The sequence below is a fragment of the Juglans regia genome, chromosome 14 (genome assembly GCF_001411555.2).
Source record: "Juglans regia cultivar Chandler chromosome 14, Walnut 2.0, whole genome shotgun sequence".
Lineage (NCBI taxonomy): Eukaryota > Viridiplantae > Streptophyta > Magnoliopsida > Fagales > Juglandaceae > Juglans > Juglans regia.
Window position 1 is genome coordinate 10,564,727 of NC_049914.1, and position 19,583 is coordinate 10,584,309.

Sequence of the window (19,583 nt, forward strand, 5' to 3'; positions counted from 1 at the left end):
ACACGTGGCATGTTTCTGCTGATGCTGGATTACAAATAATCACCACAATTCCATCGCACTAACATTATTTTTCTAAAATAATTGGATATTTATTTATATATAAAAATAAGAATTAAGTATCGATTTATATATTAAAGTATATGTTGTTTTTCTTCAAATATGCAATAAAAAAAAAAGAGTTTTTTTTATTAAAGAATATGACAGTAGATGTGATAAAAATAAATAAAAATAAAAATTAATTAAGGAAATTATTTATAAAATAATTAATTTAAATGTAAATAGAAGCAGCACGAAGGACATGGAAATAAAGTGACAGGGATGTAAGTGGGGCTGGAGATGTGGTCCCAGAGCCACGTGAACAACTTTTTGAAGTCTCTTATCGGGTCACGTTTATGTGGGGGCTTGTCGCATCGGACACTCCTTGTTGGCTAAGTATTGTCTTTTTCGCTGGTAGATCCCACCATAGCTAAGGTGGTCCCCGCCTTACTTCCCCTTGTCCCGAGCGTTGTTTGACTCTCATGGTCCTTTTGACACTTTGGATTTTGTGAGAAATGACAACTGACACTAGCTATGGGCCCGCCCATATTCTGCGATCACCTAAGCAGCCCACATCTTCAACAATTGGCCCGTCTTGGGCCCCAATATGTATGTATGACCACTAGACTGGGCTCTAGGCCCAATATGGTGGCTTGCCATCTAGCCCTAGCTTAATTAGTGATAAAACTGATTTTTTTTTTTTTTTATAAATAAAACAGAATTTAAGAATTTAAAATCTGAACGTACCCTAACTCATATCTATGATCATCACCCATGATTTCATGTTACCCGCATTCAAATTCGGCCCATTTCGCAACGAACTCGAAACAACACAACCGATAAAAATGGAGAATTCTCAGATGATCAGATCCCAACAATTCTCAAAACCGAGCTCTCTCTCCTCTGCCTCCTATCTCCATGCCCACACCTTGGAACTGAACAAGCCATGGGAGGCAAGAACGTCAAAGCTGACAACTCTGACAAAAACTTAACTCGTTGGGACAGAATAAGACAGCAAATAGGCTTCAGAAGCTCCCTCACCTGGTTCTTCCTCGTTATCTTCATGCTTTACATCCTCTACTCTTCCAGCCTCCTTCTCACCAGTGACCACCAAGAATGTTCCACCTCTTTCGATTCCTCCATTCTTGAGCACCTTGAAGCTGTCACCAACATCTCTTACACCGATGAAGAGGTAGAAGATAAAACCATGGAGCCTGTACTTCCACAAAGATCCCAACGCTACGACACAGAGCTCAAACACATTGTTTTTGGGATAGCCGCTACGTCCAAACTGTGGGAGAAGAGGAAGGAATATATAAAGGTATGGTGGAAGCCCAAGGAAACCAGAGGGGTGGTTTGGTTAGATAAAAGAGTGAGAACCAGATCAAGAAACGAAGGGCTGCCGGAGATTCGGATTTCCGGGGACACATCGAAATTCAAGTACACAAACCGTCAGGGACGGAGGTCGGCGTTAAGGATTTCGAGAGTGGTTTCTGAGACGTTGAAACTTGGCATGAAGGACGTGAGGTGGTTTGTTATGGGTGATGATGACACGGTTTTCGTGGTGGAGAATGTGGTGAGGATACTTTCCAAGTATGATCATAGGCAGTTCTATTATGTCGGGAGTTCATCGGAGAGTCATGTTCAGAACATTTATTTCTCATACTCCATGGCGTTTGGTGGGGGTGGATTTGCCATAAGCCATCCTCTAGCGAAGGAGTTGGCAAAGATGCAGGATCAGTGCATTCTGCGGTATCCGGGGTTATATGGAAGCGACGACAGGATTCAGGCTTGCATGGCTGAGCTAGGGGTGCCACTGACCAAGGAACCTGGGTTTCATCAGGTAAGACTTATGACAATGCTCTTATATATATATAATTTCATAACAGTAGAGGAAAATGAGCAACACTATTCTTCATCTGACTTTGTCATCTCCAACCTGCATTCTAGTTAATATGATGCAGTTTGAGTGGTTTCTCATGTCAACCACTTAAATATATAGAAAGTTACTTACATCAATTGGTGTGACTGGGATGACAATTAAGCAGATGATGTAACTGCATGGAGATGAGAAAATCCAATACGAAGAACATTATTTCTCATTAACATTACTTCGTTTCTGTTTTAATTGGATATTGTTCGGTATCGTGTTGAAAAGAAAAGGTGTCTAGCTTAACAGAGACTATCTAATATTGTTGATCTTAAATTTTCCTGTGCATGCAGTATGATGTCTATGGAGATTTGTTAGGCCTTCTGGGAGCCCATCCTGTCACTCCATTGGCGTCAGTCCACCACCTTGATGTAGTGAAACCAATATTCCCACACATGACCAGAGTCAAAGCCTTACGACACCTAATGCAATCCATCAAGCTTGATTCGGCAAATATAATGCAGCAATCAATCTGCTATGACAAAAAAGGTTATTGGTCCATCTCCGTTTCATGGGGCTATGTGGTTCAAATATTGAGGGGAGTGATTTCTCCCAGAGAACTGGAGATGCCCACAAGAACCTTTCTTAATTGGTATAGAAAAGCTGATTATACAGCATATGCATTCAACACCAGACCTGTGACCAAGCATCCTTGTCAGAAACCCTTCATTTTCTACATGAGCACCTCTCGATACGATCGACCCAAGAAGCAAATCGTTGGGGTTTACTCTCGTGCTAAATCTCGCCCTCCTAGCTGTAGATGGAACATGGACTCACCAGAAACAATTGAGTCCGTAGTTGTCATAAAAAGACCAGATCCTCTTCGCTGGCAGAAGGTTTGGCTTTTGCAACCGTGCGATTTCTTTTGTTTTCATTATCTTAGGAAGCATTTGTTAATCTGTCTTACTTTGCAACAACACATTAGATGCATTATATGCATTGAATAGCCTCTTCGTAGTCTCTAAAATATCCTCTATATTATTAAGATGGATGTTTGTACTAAGTCATAAAAAATTTCTGATGCAGTCACCAAGAAGGGATTGTTGTAGAGTTCTGCCATCACAGAGGAGATCAACAATGTACTTGTGGGTGGGCAATTGTCGAGATGGTGAAATTAGTCAGTTGTAGCAGCATCAAGAGATGTGAGCTTTTGTCTTCTAGTGCTGTTCTTATCTTCTTATTTCCATATTGTCACTGGTATATAAGAATACTACAGAAACAAAGGGAATACATAAAAGTAAACCCACGAATTGATGTAACTTCATGTGTGATCTGTTCTATCTACATTATAATAAAAATAATTTTACAATCTGAAGTACTACATCAGTTTGTAGATTTATATTTATGTAATCATTTTATAGCTAAATATATATTCTACCGTAAGGGTACTATAAATCCGATCAGAGCACAGAAGAGAGATTTGCAAACTTATGTTGCAACATTAAATCCACAGAACAGCAGCAACTTTGAACCAAAATCACTGATCTTGTAATCAGTCAAACCAGCTGTTTCTTGCTTTGTTTTGTTGTCCTTTTCTTTCTGATTTTTGTATCTTGATACAAGAAAGTATATATCAACTTTATGTCTATATTATGTACTTGGAAAAAAACTCTTTGCTATACCCACCCTCATAGTGATAGGGGAAAACCATATTGTGATACTCCCCTTGTAAATCAGTATCAAAATGTTCTTGGAGTCCTTATGTACAGAAAAAATATTGAAGCACAAAGCTGAAAGAATCCTTATTTTCTGACAGGTGCTTCAATCAGTTTTACTCACCGGATGCGCTTCAGCCTCATCATTGCTTATGAGATTAAGTGGAACTGAGGCAACTGGTGACGTGGCCACTGCCAGGACAAGAAGGTCAATCTGAGTATCATTGATGGGGGGTGACCTCTCAACTCGATGTATAGATGTAATTTTACCATCCTTGAACGTTATATTCACTGTTTTCAAGCAAACAAAGATTACAAATTTATTAGGTACCTTGAAATAATGACAATATTAATCAATTTACAAATTTCTTGAGTAAACCAATATCTGTTAATTGAACTAGTTATCCTAATGCTGCATTGCTACTAACTTGCAAAAGAAAAAAAATGCTGCACTGCTACTAAGGGTTGCAAAAAGAGGAAAGAGTTGCAATTTCAGACTGTAGACCTTAGAGATACTTGCCTCTCCTTAAATTGGCCACGTTCAGTAATTACTGAAGGTGTTTTTTCTTCAATGCATTGAGAACCAGAAAGCAACAGAGAAGACAGATGATAGAAAATATGAACAAGAAATGAAAATGCATAGGATCAATCTTATTATTAATTTCAAGCGGTTTCACTAATACTGTCATACTGATACTGCTCTTCTGAAATTGACACTTACTAAACCCTGTCTCCATAAACAACTCTGTTTTACTCGTTTGTACCCTCGTTTTACTCTCGTTTACCATAGTATTTCACCATCCCTTTGTACCCTCGTTTTACTCTCGTTTACTTCTTTTCTTGGGAAAATTAAGAGCCCTAGTCGTCCAGTTCTCATGCAAACTCTGCCTGAACTGCCGGGTAACTGAAATGCTATATAATGAGAAAAGAAGTAGAGATTTTTGACGCACTACAGGAAAAATATAGACGAGTCCATAAATATTGAATCAAAGTTACTCAATTTTCAATTCAAGAAAAACTTAGAGAGAGAGAGAGAGCAAATCCATCAACCCAAAAAAAAAAAAAGAGAGAGAGAGAGAGAAGAAAAAAAAGAAGAAGATCCACATGCAAGTTTGCAACGACATCATTTCCACGTAAAACAAGAAACGCAATAAAGAAACATTAACCAATGTTACCCCAAGGTCCCGAACAACAAGCTGCAAAAATGTAAAGAGAAGAAATCCGGAACTAGCTAGAACTATACCATGACAGAGCCAAATTAAAAAAGAAAACAAAAGAAACAAAACCAAACGATTGGTGTGTTCTTGATATTTTTTTCTTTTCTTTTAACCAAACAGTTATATACCTGGATAAGAGAACCACCAGAGAATAAAGAAACAGAGCAGCACAATCACAGGAATGACATGGATCCACTTCTCGGCCACCGGCGACCGCGACCGTGGAGTCTCCCTCTTTGGGGACCCTGGATTGTAAAGCGGAAGACACCCGCCCGTATCATCCTTCCTTCTTATCGGAGAGCGCTTTACATGTGGCTGCTGGCCGACGTTGATGAGGTAGCCCTCATCAAGCCCTCGTGACCAGCTTGAAGACGACCTCTGCAGCATAGTTGGGGGAGAGAGAGAGAGAGAGAGACGAGGGTTTGTTTGTTGCATGTTAGAAAGAGAGGGAGTGGGGTTGTGACTTCGTATCCTGGGTGTTCGTTGAGGTTAATTCGGTGATCTGGGTTTCTAGTTGCTTGCTTTGCAAAGAATCCAAAAGATTTGACTTTGGGCGGGAAAGTTCTTGCACTTGCCGTTTGGGGGTTGTTTGGATATTAGAAGTCGGTCAACTTATCTATTCCTACGAGCCGGTCCGTCCAAGTATCTCATATAACATCCTGCCAATAGTGTAATGACACCTAGACTTTTCACCACAATTATTGTGAACCAGCACAACATGGAATACTCGGCTACTGCAAAAGAGATACAGCCCCTACGCAGCGCTTTCCCCTTCGCGAGAGACACAGCCCCCTCCCCATTACAACCCCTTCGCCCCGTCTCATTCAAAAGGAAAATTCTAAAAACAGGCACGATTCAAGCCTCCCTCCGGACAACATTCTACGTGGAAATAAAATACACCGTTTTGGAATAAATAAAATGGTGCGTTTTGTACTTCAAAATGGTGCGTTTTGAGTCCACTCATATGGTTACCTTCTAGAACCAAAACGCAGCATTTTTCATTTCTTCTTCTTCGATCTGTCTTCCTCCCAAGAACTGTCTGCTTTCTTTTCCCCAAGGCGATTTGGAATTCTTCTTCGTTTCTCCCCGTACTCACTCAATCTTCTTCATCGTTGCTCTTCGTTTCTCGAATTTTCTTCCCCTTTCTTCTTCTTCGTTTATCCTTTCAAGAATCTCTCCCCTGCCCGATCTCTCTCCCAAACCTAAACCTAACCCTAACGCAGCCATGCGACGCTGAGGAAGATTCGCACTCCAGCTATCCACCAAGCGGCGCTATCCTAGGTAACTTTCTCAACCCTATAAACATATATATAACCAAATATACATGTATTAATTTCTAAGAATCTCTCCATTTTGGCATTATATCGAAAATAATATCCAAAATCTTAACTTAGATGAATATGGTGCATTTTATCTGAAATTAGAAAGTTGGTGGATGGAATTGGAAATTTTCATTGGGTCTACTTTTATCCACAGTATCTATGTTTCGCTCTTTGCAAATCTGTATTGTTTCCACTACTCTGTTTAGTTTTTACATGTTGGTAGTTAACTGAATATCTTATCACTTTTCATGTACTTTTAGTTACAAAATTATACATATTATCAACATGGGAAGGTTAGGTAATGCTAAATCAGTCCAAGTGTTGCAAATAATGCAGAGGTTTTAAGTCATTTCCAATATTGATATGCATTTTTTTCTCGATCTGGATTCATTATTGGTTCTATGGATTTACACAACACGATATAGTTTTCTCTTGTTCTTAAACTGTAGGTCACAATAGGAGGCAGTTTTGCTTAATGATGTAGTTTTCTCTTGTTCTTAAATCAGTCCAAGTGCTACAAATAATGCAGAGTTTTCCCTTGTTCTCTTGTTCTTAAACTGCACAATGAACTAATGAAAATAATTAGTAAGTCTTTCATGCTATTCAATTTTGCTTAATGAGTAAATATATTTGTGGGAGATCTCTATGCAGTTTTTGTGCCTTCATGGTATGCACAAACAACTGTGTATTATTTGTTCAAAAACATAATTATTGTAAGAACCATTCGATAATTTAACTTGAACTATGGTATGCTTAATGAGTAAATATATTTGTGGGGGATCTTTCCATTCAAAAAATCACGAACTATGGTATGCTTAAAAAGGCTAGGTGTAAGCCATGAGCTAGTGAAAAAAAAAATCATAACATAAAGTCTTAACACATTTTGGACAGGAAGGGTTTGCACACTTACAGATACACTTAGAGTATCTTTTAAATTGTTTTGTAAAAATATTGGATTTTTTTTCTTTTAACTGGAACTGGAACTGTGGTATGCTTAATGAGTAAATATATTTGTGGGGGATCTCTCCATTCGTTAGAAATACTTAGAACACTTACAGATACACTTACAGAAACACTTAAAGTATCTTTTAAATTGTTTTGTGAAAATATTGGGTTTGTTATAGAATATTGATTCCATTCCTAACTTAAAGGTTTTCTTCTCTACAGGTGGTTCTCAAAGTAAAAGTAACTAGAGCTCAAAAGGGATCTTGTTCTTTGCCATCTATTTTCTGTTTCTCTTATTTTACCTGACAATACAGTGGAAATGACTTGAGAGGACTAGGGGAAATGAATTTCTTGTTTACAAAATATTAATTACTACTTACATCTTTAGTTTGTATTGGTTAACTAAATTAGAAAAGGATGGGATGTGTAAGCCATGAGCTAGTGAAAAAAAAAATCATAACACAAAGTCTTAACACATTTTGCAAAGGAAGGGTTTGCACACTACAATATACAAAAACTCACTGACTATGTTGTTGGAGGTGTTGTTCTATTTCGTTGAGAAATTTAGAATGTCGTCATCAGTTGCTTCAACATCATTGCTTAATCATACATCAAGTAATATCCCAATGTGCAGCTGTGGGAATTAAGCTGTACTTAGAATATCAAATACTCGAAGAAATTCGGGGCGAGCATTCTTTGGGTGTTCACTGTACAACAAAGAGGTAGACGCAATTAATAGTACTTGCGTGTTTTTATTTTGATATTAATGTTTTATTCAAAAAATTTGACGTCAAACATACTTGATTATTTATTTATAATTAGGGGTTACCACAGTGCAAGTTTTTCAAGTGGTCAGATAGTAATGAATACAAATAGCAAGCCGTTGTAAAGAGAAAAGCAGAAGTATTAAGGAAAGAGAAAGAATTTAAAAAGAGAGAAACAGAATTAAGAAAAGAAGAAGAACTTAAAAAGAGAGAAGCAGAAATATTAAGGAAAGATGAAGAACTTAAAAAGAGAGAAGAAGAGTTCGGGAAGAGGGAGTTGGCACTCCATAACGATCAAGCCCAGTTTTGCACTCCATAACTATTTCGTGTATTTTGGCTAATAGCCATAGTTATTTACTTGTATTTGATACTCTCACTGCGTTGAGGAGTTTGTATTTATATTTTATACAAACTTATCGTTTGTAAGTCGAGACTTTAAAATTATATATTTGAGACTTTATTCTGATTTGTATTTGATCTTCAATCCTGAGACTTTATTTTGTCTTAACGTGCCACTGCTTATTAAAAAAGTATGTATATGCGTGAAAATAACTTACCAGCCTAATCATTTTGTCAAAATATTTGACAGGACTAAATTACAGGTTTATTGATTTACTTTTTTCCACGTGGACATAAGAGGCAATATCAAACACAGTATAATCTCAACTTATAAACTAATGTCATTCACATTCAATCAAAACCATATAAATTGAGTACTAGGATACAAACTCAAATTTACATATATAGTGTACTTGGATACAAAATGTGCAAAACGTGGGTTCAAATACTAAGCCACAAATACAAAACGTACACTTTCACCACTAATACATAACATACTCCAACATATCAACACCAATACGCAAATTCATACAAATCACCCCTAACACACATGCCAACAAACTACATCCAACCCAAATTCCATCAACACACAACATAAGTACGCATAATGGATCTCTAAAATCTTGCTACAAGAAGCTGCTTGGCTGCGTTCCATCCATTCCTAGTTGCATCTGTGAACATAATAGCAAATAAAGTAAGACCCACATAAAAAACCACAAACTATACAATAAAATGAATTCAAGTCGTAATTGTACACTTTCTTGTGTCCCCATCACTAGATGTTGTTCACTTTCTTCATTGCTATTATGGGAGTTTGTACATTTTCTTGCATCCTCATTCCCGATAGGTCGAGTTGGTTTACACTGCTTTCCAATAGTTCAGTGTCCAATCTACACCTCTGACAACATAAAAAATAATTAGAGTTCACAAATAAGTGGAAGTAATAGTATATTATCAAATACTCGAAGATGAACATCCCACAATGATAATGACAATAAATATGCTCTCACCAGTCTACTTTTTCCCTTATCTTTTTTCTTATTCGCAGCCTTAGTGTTAATTTTCTTCAATTGTTCCTCCATCGTCGACATCCTCCTCTTACACGGGAGTCTTCCCTTGCCTCTGACAACATGGGGACTTAGCACCTTTTTGAAACTTCCTTCCGTGATTGCATTCATGGTACTTCCTCCAACATTGGAATCTATGTTGGAGGGCTTCGATGTGCGTCATACCTCATTCATCGCATACAATTTCGAAATCATTTCTTAAATATGCCCATCGCACGAAACTGCATTTTTATTACCTCATTGAAAGTTCTCAATATACGCTTATACCTAATAGTTTCGGGTCTCTGATCAACAGCGTCATAAATGGTCGAAATAATAGTATAAGCACGTTTTATGTCTTTCTTCCACTGATCTAGTATGTACTTTTCTGGCAACTCACGGACTTTTTTAGCTGAAAAGATGACAAGAATATGTCTACATATTATCCCTCGCATCTCAAACAACCCACAAACACACTTCGCCTCACACTCGGCCTCATTAAAGTAAAGAGTATGCGTAACCTCCTTGATGAAATCTTCAGCCTTAACTTGATCATCGACCAAGTAAATTGCGATTACTTCATTCATTTTCTCGAAACGACAATGACAATATATCATTCACATTATCTCTTGTTGAACCTCCGTAAATTTTGCATTTGTGTATACATCTTGAAACTTCTTCTCAAGAGCCAAGTGTGATATGCAAGAAATGGAGAAGTTAAATGAATTGAAGTCAGCTTGGTTTTCATTCTCAATTTTTTTCTTGAAAGCATTGTCAAACTGATCAACAAACTCTTTAAGGTTTGTTCTGGCATGCACATAGCCATTGAAGAAAGCATTCATACTCTCACTGCGTTGAGTTGTACTCATTCCAACCCAGAATGAGTTCTTTAAATATATCGGCACCGAAGTTCAAAAAATTAAAGCACACTAACTATAATAAATATTCCAAGAAATCATCACCTGGTTGCTCCATGGATATGGATAGGCAGTTGGATGAGGTCCCATCAATGGTATGGCGGAACTATACAAGGTAGCGGTACTACTTAGGGTAGCAGTACTTGACATGGCAGAGGCAGTAGAGCTCCATGGATATGGGCTGGCACTTGGAGGAGGCACAAAAGGTGGTAACCACGCATGAGGCATTGGACCGTAGTAACTTGGCATGTAATTTGAAAAATTTGGATACAATGGTCTTGATATGTCCTAACATATAGCAACATAATGTTAATCAATCCAAGTGGACAATGACTATATATAAAATAAACACACTCCATTTGTTAAAAGAGGTTCACAATACTTGGGTTGATGGATTGGTGATAGGAGCTATTATGCGGGATGCATCTTCTTTCTCTTTCTCCATTTACCTCAACAATGAAACCAAGTGAGTCTTACTTTTTATGTAAATACTGCAGCAACACTGAATGCAATTTTTTACCACAAATCTTTATATGGGCACTCATCATTTTTTCACTCAGCATTTTTAACTCAAGTTGGGAACTTTTTTAAACTAAATGCAAATGTTCATCTCGAAAAAAATCTCTCTTTCAGATGCAAGACAGTGCTAACCATTTCCTGGACAATGCTAAATCTCCCTTGAGTACTGCTAACCATTTCCTTAAAACTTATCAACAAAAAAAAAAAATAGAATAAAAAAACAGATAGATCTACAAGAAATTTTCTTTTTCCATTTTTTTCAAACAACAAGTAACTTCAGCACCTAGATTGAACCGTGACCACTGAGAAAAAAAAAAAAAAACGAGATGAGATTCTCACCGGTAAATTCCCTCCAGAACTATTTTTTTTTTAGCTTTTTTTTCATATATCATTATTTATATATGATAAATAATATAAATTACAAGTAATTTTTCCATGAACTTTTCCATCCATCCAAACCGAACTTAGAACTGCCATTTGCCACAAAATAAAAAGCCCAAAATACTATAATAAAATGCAATGAATATGAAATTGAAAGAGTATTAGCAGGTTGAGTTCGGTTGCAACAACTGGTGCACGCCGGAGCTACGACGCCGAGGAAGAGAATGAAATGGCTGGAGATAGCGTTTTTCCCTTCTCAGCTGAACTGGGCACCCTGCAAATATTTTCGGTTTCTCCCGCTCGTTCTCCTTCTCAGGTTTTGTGTTTTTTTTTTTATAATAATTAATTGTTGACGTGGCAAAATGCCATGTCAGTGGCGTCCGCAGGCAGGCACGGCTTTGTGCCTACCTGTAGCAGTACTCCCTTCAAAAACCCCTTCGCAGTTGAAAGCCCCTTCCAACTCTCAGTTCGCAGGCCCTTCCCCTTTGCACCCCCGCTCTTTGAAAACATGATATTCCTCATATTTCCATTTGTCATTTTCTCATTATTTCTTCCCATGAAAACATGATGAAGCGTCTAGGACAAGAAAAAGGAAAGAAAAATTTTCCCCTAAAAAATCAAAATAATTCAGAACGAAGCACCTGACTTGATTGGTTTGTACTGCTATTGATAAAAGTTGTTCGATTTTATCCCTCATTTTCTCCGCTCGTGTTCTTGCTCTCTTAAGGTTCTATTATTTTTCTCGATCTTTCACTACCTCCTAATTGCATTACCCTAGTTACTTGCGTTCCCATTTTCTTTTCCTTCCTCGGATTCAGGAATAAATCTAGCTTGGGTTTTACAGTGTGGATGCCTATTTGTTTTTGAAATTCATACGGCTTTGTGGTGTTACAATTTACAATTGAGCAGTGAAATCGGGGTTAAAAATTGGTCTGGAGGCAGAGAGGTTCGATGAAGCCGCAATGAGGTGTTCGGTAGAGAAATCAGGCTAAGCTCAGTGCGAGCGCAGTTCTCCTCTCAGCTAAAGTCTTTTGCAATTCTTATCCATGCACATGAGTCTAGCATGATTGTGGAGTGATTTATGAGGTGGCAGCTTCTAAGTGAAGGGCTGTTACTCCTAGGGGTGTAACCGGTCTGGTTTTGGACAAAATTTAGGGCTGAACTGATATGTATTAGTTTTGTATTTTCCAAAACTGATTACGCACCGATTACCCTCCTAAACAGGTATATCCGGTTTTACCGGTTTTCAATCCGGTCCGGTCCGGTTTTTCAATTTTTTAAAATGTAAGTTTGCCATTAAAAAATAAAAATATGTTAATAAAAAAAAACTGCTAAAAAAAATATATTCTAAAAATCTGTTCCTGTTACAAAATCTGCACTACTAAAATCTATAATACATTTAATAGGCTATTGTGATTTAGTTATAGTGATTAGTATTAGTTATATATTAGTATAACTATAACTATAGTGTACATTAGACTATATTAGTTATAAACTTATATATTAGTATAGCTATATAATATATTAGACTATATATAATATAATTTAATATATATATATTTTATGTTTAAAGAATATGATCAATTAAATTTTCATCTTTAACATTAAACTTTCATTTTATAAATTATAAAATGAAATTATTTCATATATGATATATAATTATATATATTACATATAAAAATTTCACATATAATTATATATTATATATAAACTTATATATAATATTTTGTATAATATTAATTTTGTATAAAAATTATATATAAAATATTAATTTTTTATTTTTTTCCCTAACCGGTCCGGTCCCAGAAATCGTAGAACCAAAACCGGACCGATCCTGGTCGGTTTGCATAATTCAATAACCGGTCCGGACCAGATCAGTTTCCCGATTTAAATTTACACCTCTAGTTATTCCTTGAAAATTAGATCGGCCGCTTAAGCCTTCTAGCTCTAGTTCTAGAGAGGTTTTGTTAAAAATAAAAATTTGTTGGGGCTCTCTCTCGTGTTTATTTTATTCTTTTTTTATAGGTTTTCAATTTCAAAATTCTACCTGTCAATATCTTAATATTGTAGAAAATAAACTTTACATTCTGTATGGACGTTTTGCAATGATAAATTATATTTACAGTCATATCATTTTAAAAAAAAAAATTGAAAAAATATGTGACACACATAAAAAAATTAATTCCTTAATGGACTACTTTTTTCTCAAATGAGTGTGCAGCGCTGACACAATCTATAACTATATATAGCATTATACTCTTTTTTAATATAAGTAGTGCATTCATCATCATTTTACCCATCATCTTTTCGTGATCTCTCGGTAAAATATCAAATCATTAAAAGATTATTTGTCATTTTTTCACTTATTTTTCAATTATTTTAATACCACATCACTGAATGATGAAAAGACCTCGTTTGGGAAATGAGATCTAATGGAAATGTCTGTGAATAATAAATGAAATAATTTGTGAATAGTAAATAAAATAATTTGTAAATAGTAGTAACTGGTTTTAATTAAAATATTTATTAGATTTTGAGAAATGAAAGAGAAAAAGTTGAATAAAAATATTATAAATTTAAATTATTATTATAATATAATTTTTTAATACTATTTTTGTTTTGGAGTTTGAAAATTTTGAATTATTTTTTATGTTTTGTTTAGAAGTTTAAAAAAATTGTAATGATTAAATGAAAATTTTGAAGATTTAAAATTAAAAAGTGATTGTGCTTTAATGATATTTGAGAATGGAATTTTGAGATGACAAGAGATGTGTTGCCAAACGAGGCCTAAGAGTTTTTCTTGGACACAATTGTGTCCTTCGAATATTTATCCTCGAATAACATTTTTGTCTAATTTTTATATTTAAAATGAATGAAAAATAGATGAAAGTAGATAACAGAACAAAACCTCGATGATCCAATTTTAAGAAAAAGTGTGCATTACAATTTACATACTCCAATTATAAAAAAAATTTAAAATAGTTAAATTTTGATAGTTTAAATTTAAAAGAGAAATGATGTGTATAAACCCCAAAATAGACCCCACCTAAAATAAGTATTAAAAAAAAAACTTATTCTTAATTAGTGGACCCACTCTTTTACAAAAGGCTTGTACTTAGCATTACTCAATTTAAAATATATTAGTTTTGATAGTTTAAGATGTATACTATGTGTTGGGTGTAGAAAACTCTCTCCCCCAAAGATATTTTAAAAATTAATGTTTGTGAAAAATTAGATTGTTAAAACATTTTAATTAAAAAATAAATTTACCATATCACATCTCACCACCTTAGTTTGTAAAATTAAAATTTTGAGATATTTTTATGAATCTAGTAGAGCTCTAAAAGTAATAAACTATGGCCTAGTAGGCAATAACTTTGTATTGGACTTGGGCTTCTATAGAGGCCTGCAAGTTCATAAACGGTCCAATGGTATGTCTCATCCATGACCACATTGAGACTTACAAGGAGAGGCATTCAGACCTCTTATGTCACATTCGTCTCATTTGCCTTCTGAAGGATTTTCCCATACAACCCATTTCTATTTTTAACATTTCCAAGCATAACATGCTGAATAGAGTGAAATAAATGGCAGGAAAAGATATCACAGGAAGAACTTGAGATGGCATGTCATTATTACAAAAAGTTAGGCTAAACTATGAAAATGGGAAAAGCATTCCTAGAAAGAGGCATCTTCTTACATACAAGAACCCGAGCTCACATGTACATTGAAGAAAGGAATGAGAAAAAGGGCAGAAGTTCCATGTCTGTATATATTAAAGGTTCAAAGCAGCACCTGTTATCTCCTATGATGCAAAAATTGATAACTAGGCACACTATATATGAACAGTGCAAAAAGGTATTGAGCCACTTCATTCTTAAGTTAGACCTCCTACTCATTCTCTCCCTCCGGTCCAGTTCCTGCAACTCGTCTTTTATCAGTGTCCCTTCTAACATTAGGAGATGATGGACGCGTCCGAGAGTTTTGGACATGATGGATTTGGGGATCATACTTTTGGGAAGCAAGGTAATTAAGAGCCGTAACCACATCACCTATGACGGGTCGCATGTTAGGCTGCTCCTGCACGCACATTGCAGAAATTGCAAGAGCTTGGTACAAACCTCTCACAGGATATTGACCTTGAAGCAGCGGATCAACCATTTGTGAGAATCTCTTCCGATCTTTGAACAAAGGCCGTGCCTGCAAACAAATCCATACACAACATCAGATCAAGATTAGTTTTTTGGACAATGGTATTGTTTGAGCTCCAAGAAAAATTAGCATAGAAAAGTTTTAATATGGAGATTCAACAAATGTCAAGTTTCAAAAGATAATCGGGGGCAGGGTTTTTGACAAAAAATGAATAAGGTGATAAACTTGGCTAAGTCACAATTTGAACCCATGACTTTCTTTAAATTCAATGATTTTTCTCTTCACAAAGTCAACATAGTCTAGCTTCTGGTTCCCTAGTCTAGCTAAACTACATTCTCAAGTTATATGATAATATCATCGACTCATGTTTAAGACAAGGCTAGCTGATACACATTCTGGACTTGATCACAAAGCCATTTAACAAGATCAAGCTGAAATACACTCAAGTCCAAGGTTCATATTACCTAATTTCAACTAGGTTGTAAGAGTAAGTAAGCCACTATATTGGCACTGAGAAAATTGAGAATGAATGAAAAAACACTTTCATCTAGTAATATGTGATACAATATATAAAATGTTTGATTTATATAACGAGCCTATAATGCACTGAAGTCCCAAAGGGAACCTGAGTCAGTACGTTCACAGTATTTTAGACTTCCCCGAAATGTGGAAAAACAACCTGAGTAGATATCGTTTACTTATACACTTGTATGAATCAACTAACGGTGAGTTCAATACAAGAAATGGTCAGCAATTTGATCAGCTATTTTCAGCTTAATGTAGAGGTCATCAACAAATGAAACTGCTTAACAAGCTACTAGGGACCAAAAGCAGTGGTGTCACTATGCAACTCGGCTGCTCAACTAAAGGTGACGCTCTTAGTAAAATAAACAGTTATATCATTAAATAATAAAACAAAACAAAAACAACAAAAACTATTCTAATAGTTTTACATCTCAAATACCGGCTCTTAAGCACCCAACACAGCTACAAACATTCAAGAGGGTGATAAAGATAAAGAAATGTAAACTATTCAGACTTATAGGCTGATCTTTACACGTGAACTAATATTCCTTAGCACATTATGTATCAATATGGACACAATTACAACTAATGCAATTCAACCGACACTAATATCAACAGAATATAGTGGCATAGCAAAGTTATCTTATTCTTACCCATGCAACCAGATTTTGCTCCCTAGCAGTTTTGGCAGGATCAATTGCTTTCCTGCCTGTGATGAGCTCCAAAAGAACAACCCCAAAACTGTAAATATCTGATTTAACTGTCAACTGGCCTGTCATTGCATAATCCGGTGCACAGTATCCATATGTGCCCATAACCCTTGTGGAAACATGGGTCTTATCGCCACTCGGCCCAACTTTGGCCAATCCAAAATCAGATAGCTTTGGGTGATAACCTTCACCAAGCAAAATGTTCGAGCACTTCAGATCACGGTATATAACAGCAGGTTTCATTTTATCGTGCAAATACTCCAAGCCCCTTGCTGCACCAGCTGCTATTTTCATTCTTGTATTCCAATCAATTACTTTCCTATCAGGTGGTAGATCTGCCATCAAAAGTCAAGAGGTGAAAAAAAATACGTGACATAATTTTAGAGATGGACAAAAAAATGAAAAGAAGATGGGAAATTGACATAACAGTCATAGGAATGAAGATGCAATGGAGATGGGAAGAGAAAAGAATCATGTGTTGGGAAAAATAAGTACCATGCAAATGGTTTTCCAAAGATCCTAACGGCATGTACTCGTAAACCAATAGCCTCTGATCTCCCTCAGCACAAAAACCAATTAATTTGACAAGATTGGGGTGGTCAACTGGACTTAATGTCAAAACTTCAACAACGAATTCCCTGATACCTTGGCATCCATTGCGGTCAAGTTGCTTGATAGCTACATCCTACACCAAAAACAACCACATAACTCAGGACCTACCACCAGCCTATGGCATAGAATAAAGCACAATACTACAAGAAGAGGTACTTAGGAGCAGCACATATAAAGCAGCAAGTTTAGGCCATAGCATATCATAGCACTCACAGCTTACCAGAGCAGCAAAATATGGACAGCAACAAATCCAACTTATGGAAAATATTTTAAAGGGTTAAAATAAAGTTTACAAATTTTATCTGTTCTCTATATAAGTTAGTATTATAAATTGTTCGTTTAGGTTTCCGGCTAGTTGACTATTGCAAATTTTTATTAAAGGACTTCTAGATTTAGATTTACTCGAACCAACCTGATTGATTTTGTCCAAGTGCCCCTTGTAAACTTTTCCAAAACCTCCTTCGCCTAGAAAGCAGTCTGACCGGAAATTGCCAGTTGCAGCTGCTAGTTCGTCAAAGGTTAATGTCTGCTGTGCTAGATCGCCAATAGTTTTTCCATCCTTTGAAATCTCCTTCAAATTTAAACCCTTTACATCCAAAGCTAGTTGGTTATCCTTATACTCTAATTCCTTTTTCACATCAGACTCCTTTACATCCACGTTTGGGTTGACTTTCAATGCACCTAAAACAAATTAGCAAGAGACATAAGCATGACACACATATGAGAGAGAGAGAGAGAGAGAGCAAATAAGGCACATGGTGAGAAAGGCCAAGAAACGATTTTGATACAATTCTTTCAAAAAGTAGGGGATTGGGAAGAACCAACGTCATCGGAAAGCAAACAAAGAACACAAAATGACAAAACCCAACCCTCGAGAAAATTTTTGGATTTAGGGTTGGACCTTTCAAGCATGCAAGCAAGCAAAAAAAAAAAAGCATTTGGTTAAATCATACAATTAGGAATTAGCAATTCAAATTGTACAATTCTGAGAAAGCACCGAACTTTAAGCCCTAATTGGAATTAAAAAACAAATGTATCTCAAACCATATCGCCAAGGCAAACTTGCATTCTCTAAACTATTCAGTTCACCGACAACGTCAGAATTAATATACAAGAGTTTGGAACGTTTATAAAACAAAAATTAGATAGAGAGTAGAGCATGCGTTCATTAAATTAAACGAAAAACAATGGCGAGACTTCGCTTGGAATTTTTTTTTTTTTTTTTTTTTTACATCGACTTCGCATGGAACTGGATATGAAACACGGTTGGGCACCGATTATCATCGACAAAAATATCAATTTGATTGCCTTACAACATACCGATGCACCAGGAAATTAAGAAAAAACCCAAAAATATATTCTTTCTTAAAAAAAAGAAATAATAAGAATCAGAAAAATAAACCAAATGTATTGTCCAAAATTTAATCAAGATGGAACACGGAACTACCTGAAGCGGTTCGATCGCCGGGCTTACTCTTCTTGTTACTACGAGTTTTGTTCTTATGCTCCGAGTTTTTGCTTGATTCCCCTGTGCAGCGAAAGCAACCCATGCTTATAGCTTCTCTTCCACTCCACCGCTCTCTCTCTCTCTCTCTCTCTCTGTCTTTCAGCTCTCTCTCAGCTATTCACAGAATAACTGAGTCGAAAACATAAACCCAAAAACCCAACCATAAAATGCCTAGAGAAAATTTGCGACCAGTCAGAGATAGAGAGAGAGACAACGAGTTATTCTTTCTAAAATGGAATGGTTTTGTATATATGGGCCTCTCTTGAGAAATTTGTATACCTTGGGATTTCTCTGCGGTGATAATTCAACGGAAATATTCAGCAAATACCGCATCACACCTTTTCTTTTGTCTTGTTTTACTCGTCGGTGACGTTTCGAATATCACGGTAGCCTCTTTAAGTTTTATTATATTACCGTTGATTGAAAAACAAAATTATTAAAAAAAAAAAAAAAGTAAAAACGAACCTCAATGTCTCGAGCAGCCAGGGATGGGTCCCACACTGTTCGTGCACGTGGGGCCACTGGCTAGTGGCTACACGCGTTTCCTAGTTAAGGTTTTACAGCACAGCAAGATCTATATTCGAACGGCGATCCACGCGTTTCGTCTTAAATGCGACAAACTTACCCAATCATAAACCGACACGTGGAGACTGTAGAAGTACGTGAAAGAGGTGATTGTCTCTCAACTGTTTAAAAAATATATAATATTTGTTAAGTTGGTCAACGACCGTGAATTTAAGCTGACGCGCTTTGTGAGGGAACTCGGAGTCGGGAAGTTCAGAATTGAAGGTGATTTTACTATTTTAGGGTTATTATTATAGATTCGAAATTTCTAGAGCCCCACTATTTATTAAATAAATATTATAAAATAATATTTATATTTATAATTTTATATAAATAATCGTATGTATATCTGAAATGATGAAAATTCAAATTTTAAATCTTAAATTTCATAATTTTCAATATAAAAATAAATTTTTTATAAATTTTTCTTAAATATAAACAA

General features: G+C 35.9%; 2 protein-coding genes across 2 annotated transcripts; one reads left to right on the top strand and one right to left on the bottom strand.

The window, feature by feature from the left end:
* Positions 1–932: 932 nt before the first annotated feature.
* On the top strand, positions 933–4,012 carry LOC108989655. The gene is made up of 4 exons (XM_018963340.2): positions 933–1,879; positions 2,260–2,802; positions 2,993–3,108; positions 3,723–4,012. Exons 1-3 carry the CDS (start codon positions 983–985, stop codon positions 3,092–3,094), a joined length of 1,542 nt encoding a protein of 513 aa, XP_018818885.1. The 5' UTR covers positions 933–982; the 3' UTR covers positions 3,095–3,108; positions 3,723–4,012.
* A 10,649-nt stretch (positions 4,013–14,661) lies between these two features.
* On the bottom strand, positions 14,662–18,957 carry LOC108989656 (probable serine/threonine-protein kinase PBL5). The gene is made up of 5 exons (XM_018963341.2): positions 18,518–18,957; positions 17,483–17,751; positions 16,954–17,143; positions 16,402–16,793; positions 14,662–15,271 (listed from the first exon to the last, which is right to left on the bottom strand). Exons 1-5 carry the CDS (start codon positions 18,618–18,620, stop codon positions 14,963–14,965), a joined length of 1,263 nt encoding a protein of 420 aa, XP_018818886.1. The 5' UTR covers positions 18,621–18,957; the 3' UTR covers positions 14,662–14,962.
* Between the last annotated feature and the right edge of the window lie 626 nt (positions 18,958–19,583).